Below are 18,231 nucleotides of genomic sequence, written 5' to 3'. Positions count from 1 at the left end.
ACATAAGAAGGGCAGCATTTTTCAAAACAGATGTGCAGACTATTTTTTTGTTGAAAGCTCAGCTTATAAAACTGAAAGAGAAATATAACTTAACCTGCTGACTTTAGCGTGCTTGTAAGTGCTCTGCTGAGTGTTTGGGCAAGTGATAGCACTTCTCTCTTGAATTTGATTCCGTAATGCTTGTTTGTTTTCTTCCTTCTCATTTAACCTTACTCCTCTTCAGCTTAGTGATGCTGTGAAAATAAAGTCTCAAAAGAATGCCTGAAAGCTCTTGGGGCAGCACAGTGCTGTGGATTCAGCCCCTTATGATGGTTGCCCCCCCCCCCCATTTCAGTGGCAGAATATAGAATTCGCGATGTATGAGTGGGGAGCCTTCAGCTTTCTAGCTGTTCTTTGACTACCACTCCCGTCATTCCTGACCATGGGCTATTCTGATGGGATTTGGAGTGCAACAACATCTGGAGGGTCACAGGTTTCCCACCTGCGCCCTAAGCTTATGTATAAGCACAGTTGCACTCAGAAATAAGGGTAGAAATACAAGACAAAAACTTGGAGGAACTTGAATTGAGTTTTCTGATTGTAATCTAGCCCTTTATTATTTCAGGGAGAGAGTGCTGAGTTATATTTATACTTCTTTTGGTACAGAACAAAACTTACTTCTCTCTCATACTTTTTTCTTTAAAAAAATTGGATGCTCATAAAACTGAATGTAGACGTGTGTAATTTTAATTTTATTTGAAAAAAATACAATATGGTTAAACTCCCCCCCCCCCTTCAGGGTTTTCCCTTGTGTTGATGCCCTTGTGCATTTGTGATGCACTTGGGGAAAGACAAGGCCATAAAACTACAAAATACTGCCTACATATTAATAGCAACTTATTTATGAAGCTTGAATACATTTGGAATGCACAAGGCTTGCACTTCATTACATTTTGATGTGTTTACCGTGGCTCCTTTTTTTCTCCCTCCAGGAATTCCAGAAAGGAACTTAATGACATACGATTTGAGTTTACTCCAGGCAGAGGTAAGACTTTTAATTGAAATTATGCTTTTATGGCTCCAAATGGTATTTCGGAAATTGATTTCTGCTTTATAGTTTAATATAAATTAGCTCTGTGAAATCGCTTGTACCAACCAAATGTTTTATATTACGCTACTTAACTGAAACAAAACTAGTGCCAAGTGTGTAAATTTTTAGTGGCATAGTTGTGGAATGTTTTGGTTCAAGGTAGAGGATACTAAAGAGAGAAAGAGAGAGAGAGAAAGAACGAGAAAGAGAGCACTCTATCAGTCTCTCTGAAAATTAATGTAATGAAGTGCGCAGTTCAAAGCAATCCTGCTGATAACTGACCTCAAGAGTTGTACAGCATATGAGTTACTGTGGCATACCAATAAGTGATGGCTATGTAAAAATTGTTAACTGCAGGGCAGAATATAAAGAGTGTGGGAGCCTTGGCAGTGAAGATTCTACTAACCGACCCCCTAGGGTACAATCTAGCAGTTTCAATTGCAGGGAGACACTGCAGCCTTGTAGCTCTTCTCATCTCTGCAGGATGTTTCGCCTAGTGCTGACTTCTTATCGATGTGCCCCAAAGGCACCACATGGGACCATCTTGGGTACTAAGCTTCAGCACAGTTGACTTCTCATTATGAGCACATTTGCGACCCAGGGGGGTGGGGAAGAATTGGCTGCATTGTGTGTCAGGCTGCCATCTCCCAAGTGCCATTGTGGCAACTTGCCTGCATGGCACTGTTCCTGTCATCAGGATTCCTTGCTTCGAGGAAGTCTGCGTGTAAGAAAATGGCTCTGGCATTGCGATGCACGAATCTACACTTCCTTGGATTGTTGAAAAGGGAGTCATCTTCTCGTACAGCTTTTCCCATGCTGCCTCTTGCACAATGCCACAGTTGCAGGTTGCCGGTTAAGCTGGTCAATGAAGGCCCGGGCAGTAGTAATAAGATTGTGCAAACGACGTCTCTTTGGGCCACTGCTTCAAAGTGGGAGGGGCTGCCAAAGATGGTTCTGGCCATTTGAATCTTCTGAAAAAGTCGGGTGGGGAGGTTGCAAGTTGCTGTTCTAGTAGTTCTAGGACTACTTTTGGATATTAATCGGCCTGCTGGTAAGTTTTTATGCTCACTTAATTTTATTTAATATATTTAAAATGAATTGTTACTTATAGAACTGTTAGCGCTGTAGGGAGATTGCAAGTTTGATTACCTATTAGGAGTATTTTATTTAGGCTGTTATTTTTGTAAGCTGCCTTTCATGTGGAAAATGTCGCATATAAATAGATTGACTAGGACTGTTTAGGTATTAGGAGCTACATTGAAACCTTAGTGGTTTTGGGTAAGAAAATTCTATTGGGAACACCAAGATCCAGCGGGTGTATTTTTTGTAGCATGTTTGCTTCTAGTGCTGTTAACTTTGAGTGATAATGGCATTTGGTGGTGATATAGTAATTCAGGCCAAGATAGATACTAGCCGGGGGTTGACCCCCTTTTGTTACAAAGGTCCATACAGCACCCCTAATGCCTATTGCTATGGTCAAGCCATTTGCAGTACCTAAGAACAGAGTCACATGCCCTGCAGAACACATGTCCTTTATCACAAACCCTGGTTCTGATGAAACAAGTATGTAAAGCATGCATCTGCCTTTAAATGCAAGTATGCCAGCAATGCTGTGCAATGTTCGGAAACCCTGGAACATTGCATTTGTGATGGGAAGTAGCAGTTTGCACATGGCAGTTCATAGAATCCTAGAATTGTAGAGTTGGAGGGGACCCTGAGGATCATCAAGTCCAACCCACAGCAATGCAGGAATAAGCAGTTGTCCCATATGGGAATCGAACCTGCAACCTGGACATGATCAGCACCACGCTTTAACCAACTGAGCTATCCAGTTTGCGTTTGCTTCATAAACTGTGGGCCTGCCTTAACAGCGTACACACTTCCAAAAGCCATCTTGATGAACTTAAACACTTTCAATATACAAAATATTACGATGGAAGGCTTTATCCAAAGCTGCTCAAGCTTAACCTTTTCACCAAGTAAACGGTAAACTTGGACTGCATTGCCTGCACAAAAGAGAACAATGCACTCAACAGGGCTTTCCTTTTTGAAGTTTTTGTTGCAGCAAATCTGAGCGCTGAAGACATAAGTCACTTAGGGGAGAAACATACAGCAGCAGCCTGTGTTTATATGGCTGCTAGAGCTTCTATGGTGGAAGACCCAGCTGTCCACATGCCTCTCTCCTTACATATCCATTTAGGGTTTTTATTTATTGTGGCATCAAGTGCTGCCATGTCATTGTGGTCCTAATACAGGAATATGTTACTTTTAGTTGAGATAACTAAAATGTCGTAGCATTGAAGGGTTACACAGATCATGGAAGTCTTGGAAGTCTTATACGCTACTCAGTACCTGTAGGCAGGACCGTATCAATCCTTTACATGGGGAGAAAGTTGTTTAGAGTGTTGTCTTTTCCTCCGCAACACTTTTACGTCAAGCCAGTGCAAACGCTTGCTTCTGAAGCGGTTCGTGAATTTGGGTCTAGCTGCTCCTTGTGTCCTGAACTGAAAGCTCTTATTAAAAGTGAGGGATGGAGAAAGACCGTGTGGCTCTCAGGCCCTGTTTATTTCATAGGCCCCCTTAACTTTCCTACATTCATTACAATGTGGATACCTAATTACATGGCTGAGGAGGGATTCCACTGGCTTAAACAAAGGAGCTTTATAGGATTGGTGAAGAATTAAACAATTAACCCTGTGCTTTTGAATGTGTGTGGAAAATGAGAGAACTATCAGTGGTGGAGTACATGGTGCCTCTAACAAAAATAAGTTTTGGTTTTAAGCACCCTTTGGTAATGGACGTCCATAGATTAAAATTACTTTTAAAACAAATTTCCCTGGCTTATTGATTTTTGTTTTGTTTTGTGTCCCCCCCGTTTAATTATGACTAATACATATTCATTTCACGTTCCACACAGACACAGCAGATGGCGTTTCTCAAGAGCTGTTCTCTGCAGGCCTGGTTGACGGCCACGATGTAGTCATAGGTAAATCATGTTTCGTTTTGAAATTACACTGTTGCTATAACTCAGTATGGTTAAATGGATAAGGGCCCATTCACAACCTCTCTTATTCTTTGGTTTTGCACAAAAAAGACCCGTGTTATCAAAACTTCATTGACTACCATCGATTCTCAAGGGAATCCTCAGCATGATTTCTAATATAAATAAGCAATACGGTACTTCAGTGTGGTTTAACTAAGATATTTTTATTTAGCTTCAGTGATTATCTCTGCCTCCTGGTGGAATTCTTGCTTGTTTGGTAACATAAAATGTTCAGCTTCATTTGGAACTCTTCTGTATCTGTGGTGTTGGGATCTATGCATATGCTTCTAAAAGTATGAGGTTTTCTTCTCTTCTGACCCCCCCCCCAAAAAAAAACCCACACTCCACAGCATTTCAGGCTGAGATTTTCACAGAAATAGGCCTTACAAAAGGCTCCAACATATCTTTTGGGCACCAACATCCTGTCCCTAAGAAAAATGAGGTTTCTTTATGGTTCTCATAACCTTCCAGTGTCCCCCATAGACATGAGAAGGAGATCCAGCAAATGAAAGAGAAGAGAGTGTGCAACTTCCTCTGATATAAAGACAGGGCCTATTGGATGAACTCATTAAAGGGGGAAGATTCCCAGTGTCTGCCAAAAATGCATATAAGCTCCTTGCTTACTGGTGTGTGCGTCTTGATTTACTGACATTTCTCCTCACCAAAACAATCTTCTCAGGGGGTTTTTCCTACAGGGATTGCTGTAGAAGCTTAGTTTAGCTAAATTTATTTTTTTTAGGAAGGAACAGGTTCCATCAGTTCCCAAAGCACCCTGATTGAAAGCACCTGGTACGTTGCAATTCCACTTTTCAGCTGAAGCATGCAGAGAAGCAACCTGTAGATAATAATAATTTATTATTTATACCCCGCCCATCTGGCTGGGTTTGCCCAGCCACTCTGGGCGACTCCCAACACAATGTTAAAAACACAATAATACATCAAGCATTAAAAACTTCCCTAAACAGGGCTGCCTTCAGATGTCTTCTGAAAGTCAGATAGTTGTTTGTTTCTTTGACATCTGATGGGAGGGCAGGCGCCACTACTGAGAAGGCTCTCTGCCTGGTTCCCGGTAACCTCACTTCTTGCATCAGAAGGCCCTTGGATCTGGACCTCAGTGTCTGGGCTGAACGATGGGGGTGGAGACGTTCCTTCAGGTATACTGGGCAGAGGCCGTTTAGGGCTTTAAAGGTCAGCACCAACACTTTGAATTGTGCCTGGAAACGCACTGGGAATCAGTGTAGGTCTTTCAGGACTGGTGTTATGTGGTCTCAACGGCCACTCCCAGTCACCAGTCTAGCTGCTACATTCTGGATTAGTTGTAGTTTCCGGGTCACCTTCAATGGTAGCCCCACGTAGAGCGCGTTGCAGTAGTCCAAGTGGGAGATAACTAGAGCATGCACCACTCTGGCGAGACAGTCTGCGGGCAGGTAGGGTCTCAGCCTGCGTACCAGATCAAAGTGCAGACAAAACTCTCAAGTTCTGTGAAAGCCTTGTGAGATTTCATCTTCCAGTAGGCTTTATAGAATTGTAGAGTTGGAAGGGACTCGGAGGGCCATCTGGTCCAACCCCCTGCAAGGCAGGAATCTCAACTAAAGCATCCATGACAGGTGGCCATCCAACCTCTGCATAAACACACACAGACACACCCCTGAAGCTACAGAAGCAGAAAGATAATGGTTTAAGATGGTAGGTGGCATTTACCTCTGCCCCTTTTTCTTCCTATTGCATCAGCCAAGAACTTCATTGTGGGAATCTGGAACAGTGTCCCATAGCACACACCAGACTTGCTGTTTGTCCTCCAAAGCCATTGGGTCATGAGTGTGCTTGCTTTTTAAGTTAGAACCTTTATTCCTGATCCTAACTTTGGTACGTGGGTGAAACGTTCATGTGTAGAGGTGAAGCCTCCTCCCCCACCACCTGTAGTCAAGTGGTTCAGTCTAGACATAGGTTTTATTACTTAAGTGAGAAATTGAGCCCTCTGGTTCTAATTTAAACCTTTTTGGTGTTGACTGGCTGTCCTTCCCACCAGCCCTAGCCAGCACGGCCCAGTTCTCGGGGATGATGGTAGATGGAGTCGTACAAACATCTGGAAGGCTACAGATTAAGCACCCCGCCTATATAAATAGGTAACGAAGATGGTAACTGCAACTGGCTTTGACAAGCTGACTGGGAAATCTCTGGTGTAAAATAAATGTAAAATATCATTGAAGGAATTTTCTCCAGTGCCCTCTTCATCCTATGAAGTTTGTACAGCAAGCTTTGCATTTTGAATTTACTCTGAATATATATATATTTAAGATAATAGGGGGCTTATGCCTTGGTAACCAAGAGGGGTTGAAATATTATATGACATTGACTTCTGGTGAGACTTGAGTAAAGAAGAATTGTTTGTTTAGTCTTTGCGCAATGTGTTTAAAAAGAAAAGGCATAAAAGGTTAACCGAAATAGCGCACTTTAACATAATTTCTCGCCATACTTCAGTCGGGTTGGTCAGACACATAAGAGTGAATTTGCTTAAGGATATGAAAATAACAGTATTCTTTCTCTTGAAAAATCCCATAGTGACTTGCTCCATGGCATGGTTTGCCTTCGTAATGTAAAAGTCGCTTGCTTCAGTTTTATATTAAAAGAGAGATCAAAGTGTCTGCATACAGTCTCTGCCTAATTTGCAATGGCATTTGTAGTTAAAGCACAGGAGAATATTGTAAAGCTTCTGAAGACTTGCCACTTCTGCTTTCATCATTTTCCCTGCCTATTTATTTCCCCGTCTTCTACACCTCCGTCTCTTGATACATACATCTAGCTGAAGATGGAATTTAGATGTCTTTTTGCGCAGCTTTCCATCCTGCTCCTTAATGCACTGTGAATCATTAAGATACGGGAAAGCCATGGAACAGTAACATGCATGGCCAGGGGTACAAAACACAACAGAAACCCTTTTCACAAAGCACTCTCTGTCTTAAAACTTCATGACTCAAAATCCTTGTTTCAGAAAGCTTTGGGTTGTGTCTTTTTTTCTTTTTCTTTTGTATTTTCTTATTGTATTTGCTTCTTGGATAAAATAGTGATGTTAATTTCCCCACCTGTTCTTGATCTCCACATTGAGTGTTCCTGTCCTTCAAAACCTCGTTCACAAATCACCAGGATTCACTTTAGTATTCCTCAGAGAGAATTTGATAATGTAACTGGGGGCTAAACTAAATTTTGGACAGCAGACCCCCTGTAACAATCTCACAGCTTTTATTTTTTAAGGAAAAGCTGCTGTAGCAGGTGACCATTTTGAGCAGTGAATCAATGCGGGAGAGAAACCATTTGACCCTTTTAGTTTTTCTGCTCAGAACTAGGATTCAAATACAGGAATGTGTGTCTGCACTTGTGCACATCAGAGGTTATTTTTAACCTTATGATGTTTCTGAGCAAAGTGTGGCTTCTCTTCTTAACAGTTAGCTGACAGTGCAATTTGCAGGGATTACTTGCAGGCGTTCCCTTGATCTGCACCTCTATCTGCCAATGCATACTATCTCAAAACCCAAAGTAGTTTCTTCAGGGGAGATACCTTGAGTTAACAGGAATTGTTTGTCAAATAACATTTCCTGTTTTGATTAAAATATAAGGACTGGAATTTGTCAAGAGCTTCTGCTTGATCTTTCTTCAGTAGTCAGTTTCATGAAAGTGATGGTAGATGTTGACAATGGAGGCACTGATTGATAACTGCCAGGCTAGTATGAAGTAGCACACCTTGATTTTTAACAACCCACACAAGTACTTTATGCTGTACTGTGTATGTTTTTCAAGTGTTCTCCCATGACTGCAAACCTGCCTTTTGAGCCTCTCTTGTGTGTATTGACGTGGAATGTAGGCTGTGGGAGAGTCTGAACCAGGGTTGTAGCATAGGTTACCAGAGCCCGGTGCCGTCGGAGCATTGGGTGACTGGGTAATGGATGGAGTACACATGTGCATTCAACTGCCTAATGGCATCTGCGTAACCCAGGAGGTCACAGCCATAGAGATAAGAAGAGTCATTTCCTTGTCTGGAGAGGTCACGTCCAGGTTCACATGCAGAAGCCGTTTTCAATGGAGCCCACAGCTGTATTGAGGCAGCACTGGGTGTTGAAATTTTGTGCTCCTAACAATTTTGCAAGGGACGCGGGTGGCGCTGTGGGTTAAATCACAGAGCCTAGGACTTGCCGATCAGAAGGTCGGCGGTTCGAATCCCCGCGACGGGGTGAGCTCCCGTTGCTCAGTCCCTGCTCCTGCCAACCTAGCAGTTCGGAAGCACGTCAAAGTGCAAGTAGATAAATAGGTACCGCTCCAGTGGGAAGGTAAACGGCATTTCCGTGTGCTGCTCTGGTTCGCCAGAAGCGGCTTAGTCATGCTGTATGCCGGCTCCCTCGGCCAATAAAGTGAGATGAGCGCCACAACCCCAGAGTCGGTCACGACTGGACCTAATGGTCAGGGGTCCCTTTACCTTTACCTTTAACAATTTTGCTCCCAGGGCAACCACCCCTGTGGCCCCTCCACACTACGCCACTGGTCTGAACTGTAGCCAGCACAAGAGTGTTTTGTGGCACCTTTGATGACTAGCAGATTTATTATGACATAAGATTTTGTGAGCATGGGAAAATGCACAAGGCACTTCCAGTATTGTATGGAAACTTCCTTAATCAATATCCATGGGTAATATTCAGGTAGGTTTTACTCAGAATAGACCCATTGAAATGAATGGCCCTAACAGACATGTTCAGCATGCCTACTTTGAGTAAAACTTGGTTGACTACAAGTTCTGCATATTGTGCTCAAGCTGAAATGTTGTGAAGCTCGCCCCCCCCGTTCAGCAAAGAAACTTGAACCAAGGCATTTTCATTCTGTTAGTCTCTAATCTGGGCCTACTGTGGCCCTGTTCTTTGGTGAGAGTACTGCTTTTCTTCACCTAGTGCTGCCTCAGCTGGGATCCTTCTTTTCAAGAAAACTTTGGATAAAGGCTGACTGATTGAGTTATTCTGGAACCTAGTTAATCACAAATTCAGTTCCTTCCACTCTTGCAGTGCAGCAGGTTTAATGAACCAACGACTTTCAAATGTCAAAATTAACATAGTAATGGCATCAGATCAATGCAGAAATAAGTATCTTAAAATGCTTGTCAAAGAACATGAAGTAATTTCCAATGGTTTCTTCATACTTCTAAAGCTGGGCTATACCTTATGCTCACCACTGAAAACATGAACAGCCTAGCCTAGCCTGTTGAACTCTTAAATAACTCCCAGTAATGGGCAGAAATAACAGGAGTGGGGATTGCTCACAATCAAACTCAGAGGAGAGGAGGAGCTACCGTCTTGTCTTTGTCCATTGTCTGTCTCTACTGCCTCTTTCCGGAGTGGCTAATTTTCCCAAGGATTTGGGAGGATGAGGTCTAGGGACTGTTAATTGTGAGACTTCACACCAGGAACGTTGCATCTCTATTTGTTTCATCATTATAATTTGTATTTACATATCATAAAACCCATGTGGCACAACTCACTTTTTGATAGATGCTTGAATTTATCACTGGAGGACATGGGCGGGACTAACCAGGTTTTGTTGGACTCCAGTTCCAGTTATTACCAACCATCATGGCCAATGGTCAGGTATGATGGTAGTTGCACAGCATTTGCCCATTTTATCATAATAAAGAGTGAAAGATTGCTTATGTAAGCACATAACTAGAAGAGAAACAGAATTACAATAAGAAATTATTGTCAACACACTGATGTTTTTCTAATAGCCAGAGAACAAAATTATTGTTTGCGTTAAAAGAAAACAAAAGGGACAGGAAGGGAGCAATGGCACTTAAAAACAAACAGTGTTTGTGACTTAAGAGTATTTGACTGCATATGATCAAGCTCAGGTTGGATTGGGGTGGAGCTCATGCCGTATTTGACATGCTGCCTGAAGCATCCTGGTTGCAAAGTTTGCACCATGTTGCTGCTGCCGCATTTGCAAATACTTTTCACAAGCATGTTCAAATAAGTATATTCTTAAATGCTGTTAGGGCAGTGGTGGTGATGGTGAACTTGCCATTGGGATGCCACTTGTGATATTATCCACTACTCTTAGAGCAGATATACATTTCTTCAAACTGACCAAGAAAAGTGCAGCCCAGGGACCATGTATTTTAGGTGTTAGAAAATGGTATCAAGACCACCCATCTTCACCATACCAGGCAGCTGACAGCAACAGAAGGGTAATGAAGTTGGTGGTGGGGCACCAGAGGTGACAGGTGAGCTAAATTCAACTTGGTGGGTCACAAGAGAGAAAATGAAAGTTTACCTCCTGGGATTAGCATTGAATAGATAAAAGCTGTAGACTCAGGAGTCAGAAGGTGCCAGCTGACTATTATTTTTCTGCTTTTAGAATATATAAAGTTCAGACCTCTTCTTAGTGGGGAGAAAAACCCACACTTTCCCCTTAAAAAATAAATCTATTTCTTCTACTACTTAGCAAGAAAACTAGGCCATATAGATCTTTTTTTAAACTTGCAGTCCTACAGAAGATGATGGTCTTGTGGGTTGTGTGTTAATTACTACCCTGTTGTTTCTCTTTTTAAAGCTATAAATAACATTCTGTTTACCCACTTAATATGCTGGGTTGAAATGGCTATTAAATTATCATAGTCTTCAGAAGTTGAGTGCAAGTGTGCAACTATTACAATATATATTTTCCCGTCTTTCTAAATCCTGGTCCCTACAAAACAAGCTCTGCGAAAATGTTAGAACAGAAACCATATCGAGATGAAATTTTGTAATTTTCCCCCCATGAGGATCCATCTACAGAGGACAAATATTAAATTAGGACACAAGGAAACAGAGCAGGTGCTTGCCATGCATCTGTTGCAATCAAGCGGAAATTTGTGTAATTTGGGGTGCAGCTTCTTACAAGTGCACTATTCTGCTTCTCCTGAATAAATGTATTCAATGATTAACCGTATACCATGTTGCTTTCTGTGTACTCCATTTTCTATGCTTTGTTTTCCTCAGTTGCTGCTAATTTACAAAAAATAGTAGATGATCCCAAGGCCTTGAAAACATTAACCTTTAAGCTGGTAAGTACAGTACTGTGGTCAATAAAGTCATGTAAGTAATAGAAAACAATTACTGATCTTTTGAGCCAGGTCTTCTTAATTTCTAGTGCTTTATTAGCTGCCTTTCTGCACTGAACATTGACCTTTTCAACATTTTATTATCCTACACAAACTGAAACAGGAAAGCAGAAAACAGTTTTAATGGTCTCTTTTTTTTGAAAAAACAAACAGTTCACTAACTGGAAAGGATAATTTGCAGAAAACAGCACTACTTAATTGCGAAGAGAAAAAACAAAACTTGGCATATGTATCCAAAGATTCAACAGCTGCTCTTGAAGTTAAGCGACTATTGATGTCTCAGGTTTATTACTTAGGAAAATAGCCAAGGCTTTCTGATTGGGACCAGCTGAACCAATGGCTCTACAGTATTTTCTATAAAGAGAGCAGAATCTGAAGTATTCTTTGTGGAGGGGACTTGCTGTTGTTTTGTGTTAACAGTGCTGTGCTTGAATTGCAATAAGCACTGCCTTGTTCCTGAGATCCAGAGTGCAGTAATAGCATGCCAGCACCACATGTTTAGTCAGATGAAATGGTGGCTCGCACTTCTTACACAGCATGCACTTAGTTGCACGGGCGCTGCTAATTCTCCGTGTTCATAAACTTGCAGCTAAACGTGTCAATTCCTTCCTTGGTGCATAGTGGCTTGGATAGTAAGATAAGTTAACTTATCGAGGTTCATAGAAGGAAAATTTGCCTTCCCCTCTGTCCCTCTGCAGCCACCTCAAAAAGCCTCTCCAGAGGACCCATCTAAACAATTTGGGATGGGTTGCAAATAGCTCCTACCTGATGTGGGGCGTTTCTCCATTTGTGAGCGATTCTCCCCTTTCCCAGACCCCCACCACACCATTCGATACCGAGGAGCTAATGTTCTCTGCTCTGTTTGCTAAGGGAGAGTGAAAGAAACAAGTGAGATTTATCAGCAAAACTGGAGAATTCATGGATCACTTGCCAGAAAAACGTTGTGCAGGTAAAAAGTTCCTGCTGCGGAGCCACCATTTTTAGTGATACATTTTGTAGGAGCCAAACTGGGAAACATGGATCTGAAAACTGTTTTCCTATCTTCTAATATTGTAGCTTTAACACGTATATGTCCAGTAATTTAAAATGGATCGCAGCGGTGGTTGTTCTAAAGAAGCGTTCTGGTGGAGCCAGTTGACTAAGATCTGTTTAGTTGTGAAAGATAACTGTGACATGTGATAGGAAGCAACTGTAGAATGGCCCAGGTGAGAGGCTGTCATACAAAGCCATCAAATCACAATAACGGTCATTTATGCCAAGGCTATGTTTGGGAGCCAGTGAACCATAGATGTAATTGGTTTGTTGGGGCTATAACGTAATATGGGTGGCATTCAGGTTACTCAAGATAAACATGAAGCCGTGATGTAGCAACAGTTGTCTTAGCGATTACATACAGTTCAGAATTTAGTGCAATTCTTAGATGTTGAAAGGGGGATTGTGGTGGAGTAGCAGCCACAGTTAAAGCTTGCAATGAGTAGATTTCAGTAAAAAGTGTTTATTATTGGATGTGCTTCTGTATTACATTCTGCACAAAAAAAACCTCCTTTCAGCTCTTGGAATCAATAATGTACTTCATTTATTCGCATAAATGCAGTGCTTTTGCATTTAAAAAAGGTATTGTCTACATTGGGCTCTGAAGATAAGTGCTGCAGAAACTATGGTGGGTTGCAATTTTAGATGCAAAAGAAACACAACTTACTTCCAGATGCTTCCTTTCTATAAGGCTTTGTGGGGAAATGTATGGCCTCATTTAGGAAACAGTGCTTGGGAGGAAACTCTTCAGTTATTTATTATTTTAAAAATGCTGAGCCACTAAGCAGCAAGGAAATTACTATGCTTCTACTATATGGTCTGTTCCCAAATAAGGATTAAATAAATAAATAAATAAATAAATAAAGCAAGCAAGCAATCCATGATTGCAATTTTACACATAACATGAATTCAAGTGCCAAAATGTTAAGGCACCTTGGCTGCTGTAATCACACACATTTCGCTAACGAAAGCTAGCTGGAAGGCTCTGGGCAAGTGGGTCCAGGGAGCAATTAATGTTTCTGTGGGGAAGCAGGTATTGCTGCCTGGCCTGATTGAGACGGCTGTAAGGCATCTTCTCAAGAGGCCCTCCACAGATGCAGAGGTATTAGATAACAGGAGTGTGTTCGTAAGATAATTGAGAGAGTGTGTAGAGCTGGTCGACTCCAGTTGTACCTGAATGTAGTTGATTGTCTATCTAGATCAGTCTGTCTCAACTTTAGGTCCCCAGATGGTGTTGGACTACAACTTCCATCATCCCTAGCTAGCAGGACCTAGTGGTCAGGGATGATGGGATTTGTAGTCCAATGACATCTGGGAACATAAGGTTGAAAAAGGCTGACATAGACCAAGGATGGGAAACTTTTTCTGGTTGGAGGGCCAGATCTTTTATCTCCTCCTATCCCTGGAAAGACAAAGTTGACAGTTGGGCAGGGCCACTCCTGACAATCACCTGATGTCATAGTGATGTCAGGTGATGTGTCCCTTTGAAGCCCTGATGGTTGGGAGTTTAATGTGAACTGCAGGGCTCTCAGAACCTGCCTTGCAATTCTCCCTCTCTTTTAGGCATCCAGTAAGAGACATTTGTTTCTTTAGGCAGGCTTATTGAAATAGCTGGTATAAAACCTCAATTGTTCCCGGATTCTTTTTTTTAGTTGTGAGGTGCTTTTTAAAAACTTCTTAAATTCATATAATATATACTCTTGCTTCTTTTATCTTTTTATTGATATTTCAATGAGATAATAATAAAAAAGTTCTGCTTTTTTTAAAGACAACAACAAAATTCTTTTCTGCCTGCAATAGATGAAGCTTATTCAAGAATGGCTTAAAATGGATATATTCACAGAACGATTAGGACATGTTAACACTTGGGATCATTGACACAGGGTAGTTAATTGCAGAAGTGCTAAATTTATGCTCTTGACAAACGTATCAGTCTCTGCTGATTTAAAATGTCGGACAACTGTGGCTTATTTTTCAGCTTGCCCTCAATAGGGAGAGGGGAGTGTGTGTCTCCAAGCTGTTGTTTTAATTAGTAATATTGATTCAAAGATCTATCACATCTTGATAAAATAAACGCGAACTTGAGTTAATGAAGGTCAGCTACATTAGCCCTGTTGCATTTTCCAGGAAATTGGCTAGGGCAGGCTTGGAACAGGGGAGAAGTCCAATACTGCATATTTAAAGGTCTTGCATTTTGAAGCATAAAGAAAATGGTTTGCAGCAGGAGTAGCCAACATAGTACCCTCAAGCTGTCATTAGTCTACAATGCCTTTTGTCAATAATAATAATAATAATAATAATAATAATAATAATTTATACCCCACCCATCTGGCTGGGTCACCCCAGCCACTCTGGGCGGCTTCCAACAAAACACCAAAATACAATAACCTATTAAACATTAAAAGCTTCCCTAAACAGGGCTGCCTTTAGATGTCTTCTAAAAGTTTGGTAGTTATTTTTCTCTTTGACATCTGGTGGGAGGGCGTTCCACAGGGAGGGTGCCACTATCGAAAAGGCCCTCTGCCTGGTTCCCTGTAACTTGGCTTTTCGCAGCGAGGGAACCGCCAGAAGGCCCTCGGCGCTGGACCTCAGTGTCCGGGCAGAACAATGGAGGTGGAGACGCTCCTTCAGGTATACTGGACTGAGGCCGTTTTCAGGTATACAGGACCGAGGGAGCTTCAGTCACATTAGCTGAAGCTGTTGGGAGCTGGTGCCTTTCACATGCTATGGGCTGTATGTTGGCTATTCCTGGTTTAACTACTAAAACTTTTTCTCATAAACATACAGGTCCAACCCCCTTTTAACAGGTAGCTGCCACCTGCTACCCATTCAGGTGTCATGATTCAAGCTACACCCCCCACTCTTGTAGATACCCCTTTGGCAGTGAATATTAGCATGCAAGGGTTTTCTTAACACTTATTGGTGTTAGAAAGTAGGAATAGGATATACCCAGGGCTTTTTTTCAGCTGGAACTCAGTTCCGGCACCTCTCAGGTGGGCACCATTGCCATTCTAAGAAAACAAGGGAGGCATTCGTGGTGAGTTCCGGCACCTCTTTTTCTAGAAAAATAGCACTGGATATACCACGAATAAATCCTTGCTGCAATAGAGGCCAAAGGCTGCTTGGTTGAACTTAAGGCAAGAGAGATATTTTGCTCCTTGTCTGTATTAGAAGGTGTAAAAAAACCATAGTTCTCACCCCCCAGTAAACTTGTTAAGATGTACAGACAAGGGTCTAATACATGCTGGAAATGCTCAGAGGTTGAGGGATCCTTTATCCATATGTGATGGCAGTGTAAACTTGCCCCAAAATTCTGGGGGGTGGCTTATGATGAGCTAAAAAAAAATCTCCAGATCATATTTCGAAAACAGAAACAAAAAGCAGAAGATTTCCAATTAACGATCATTGGAGATGAGATCCCCACAAAGGCTCATAACTTATTTCTCTATGTGACAGCAGCAGCCAGACTAGTATATGCCAGAAGTTGGAAAGGGGAAAATATCCAACCAAAGAACAATGACTGTATAAACTAAAATAATTTGCAGAACTTGCAAATCTCACAGCCAAAATAAGAAATCAAGATGGAAAAACAAAAAGGGTGAATGGTACAGCTTTGGGGAATATTTTTTTTAAAATCGATACTAAAATCAATCTACAAGTAAGGGAAATTCTATAAACAACAGTTAAACACAACAAAGGAATAGGAGGAGAAAACTAGGGTGGAGTTACAAACTGATATGCAGCAAGAGCTAGGTTTGTTAAGAATGCTATGGAATGTAAGGTTGGGAAGTCTGCGCAAAATTTCTGTACAATGGTAAAATGTGCATAAATAGAAAAATGGAAAATGCACAATTTTTTAAAAGTATAATGTGCATTAAATTAAAGAGGTTATGAAGATATTATGCAAGCATATAGATAGGTATGCCTCAACACATTATGGCTTGATGCCTATATGATATGCTGTGTATCTGTTAGATGTAACATAATAAAGGGCTTTAAAAATGCTTGCAAAACAAACAAACCATAGTTCTCCTTACACATATTGACATTTTTGTGGGGTTTCCCTCCTGCTTTTCCCCCCTCCAGGCTTCTGGCTGTGATGGTACCGAGATCCCTGATGAAGTAAAACTGATTGGGTTTGCTCAGTTAAGTGTCAGCTGATGCCAATCACTTGACCCCCGGCGAAACGGTGAGATTGCGAAGAGGCCAGCTTTACATTGCAAAGGAAAATTTTCAAGCACCACACACTGAATTTCTGCTTCATTCTCTAGCAATTCACCAAGTTGGAACCCAAGCAAAAGTCCACAGCTACACTGCTTCTGCTAACATTCCAAAAGCTACTAAATGTGTCTTTAGCAATCAGTTTGGATTTCCCTGAAGTAAAAAAAAACAAAAAACAGACAGATTGGAAATGTGCTCAGGTGGCTATGTATCCATTGGTTACAAAAGGAATTTTCTATCAGAGCTATTCTTTAATTAAAATAATAATGCAGTAATAACTATTTTAGTGGATGATACCAACTCTCTTTTGTTGTATGTAGAAATGCACATAATGGTAAATGCTAGAGTTTATTAGCCAAACTTGAATTCTAGTTTTAAAACCCAACTGTGAATTTTATTTCCCCCTATATTTATGCATTATACATCCTAGTTGTAAGAAATTGATTTCTCCCTCTCCATTTCTTGATTTATGTGCTTATTGCAGTTAAACATGTTTGTTTTAAAGAGAGTTTCAGGTTTATCTTTGAAGTATTTGTCACTATCTCTGGTTTCCCCCTTTTTTGAACTGTTGTAGGCATTTAGTTTTGGTTTTGTTTGGTTTGTGTGTCCTTTTAAAATCCGCAAGTGGATTGTCAAGAGTGTGGGAGGTGCCTTGCAGATATTAAATGTTCTAAGACTGTGCCTGAAGCTGGGTGAATCTGAGCTCATCTCATCTCTAGGCCTGCCATGTCTAGATTGCTGAGTAATGAGGAAGATTTATTATAGCAGAGACTTGAGACAAATATGGCCTACGTTCTGCTTTGTTGGGGGCGTCTACAAGCTGAGACCTTATAAACAGTTGCCATTAAGCTAAAAAATGCCTTTACTTTGCCCATCTCTGATTTGGCTTATCTTTAAGGGATAGGAATTGTTTTATAATGATAAAACTTGAAGAGAATCTGAGCTTTACTTGAAATTCTGCAGAACACCCAGGTGGAGTGCAAATAATAAGAAAGGGCTTTGTGCAATGACTTAAAAGGTAAAAGATACAAAATTCTGTTACAAAACCTTTTTAAATACTTCAGACCGAAGTAGTCATACGCTTAACCTGTGGCATAGATATTTTGGAGCTAGTAAATGTTAGAATGATTCTCTAATCTGAAGCGTATTTTCAGAGAAGTGGGTTTCTTGGATGTTATCATGTTAAACAACTTCCTTGCTAAACTTAGATAAATGGCAGCTCTCTTAACATACTGGGGGGGAATGGCAAATGTGTTATTTAAGAGTTATTTATAATGCCTTGTCATAAATGTTTGAGGTGTTCTAGAACCATTTGCATACAACTCATTGTAATTCCATTCCATTCTATTGTTTACACAATGATTACTCAAAGACTGACTGCAGAGGTAAAAGGAAAATAAAAGTGTATTGCACAAATAAGTTGTTGACTTTCCTTTAAGGGTGAAGCCGCGTTGTATTAAGTCAGAATTCCAAGTAACCGTTGAGAGAGGAATAAAAAATTCACCCATCCCAGGTGACTGGTTACTGTCTCCAATTGCTGTTGGTTCAGTGTATATATGGAGCACTTCAAAATGCGCCCCACGTGTTGCACATGCTCAGTTCAAGGATGAGTCAGTCTAGCATCCTAACACTTCTTACCAACCAGAAGCAGTCTGCTTTTCTTCATCTTTATGGTGCCACCTTCATTGTTTTTGCTGCAGCAGACTTAACTCTGGAAGTTAACTCCATTTT

General features: G+C 41.1%; 1 protein-coding gene across 4 annotated transcripts in view; it reads left to right on the top strand.

Moving 5' to 3' along the window:
- STK39 (serine/threonine kinase 39) overlaps positions 1-17,919 on the top strand; it is a 116,645-nt gene extending 98,726 nt beyond the window's left edge. For all 4 annotated transcript variants that reach the window (XM_080971304.1, XM_080971301.1, XM_080971303.1 and 1 more), the window contains exons 15-18: positions 972-1,024; positions 3,987-4,055; positions 11,126-11,190; positions 16,366-17,919. In XM_080971304.1, coding sequence (XP_080827430.1) covers positions 972-1,024; positions 3,987-4,055; positions 11,126-11,190; positions 16,366-16,440 — 262 coding nt within the window. In that variant the 3' untranslated portion in view covers positions 16,441-17,919. The remainder of the gene's footprint in view (positions 1-971; positions 1,025-3,986; positions 4,056-11,125; positions 11,191-16,365) is intronic.
- The last annotated feature ends 312 nt before the right edge of the window (positions 17,920-18,231 follow it).

This window comes from Podarcis pityusensis, assembly GCF_964106645.2.
Source record: "Podarcis pityusensis genome assembly, chromosome: 1".
Lineage (NCBI taxonomy): Eukaryota > Metazoa > Chordata > Lepidosauria > Squamata > Lacertidae > Podarcis > Podarcis pityusensis.
The sequence above is the reverse complement of the archived record's forward strand: the minus strand, read 5'-3'. Positions and strand labels throughout refer to the sequence as shown.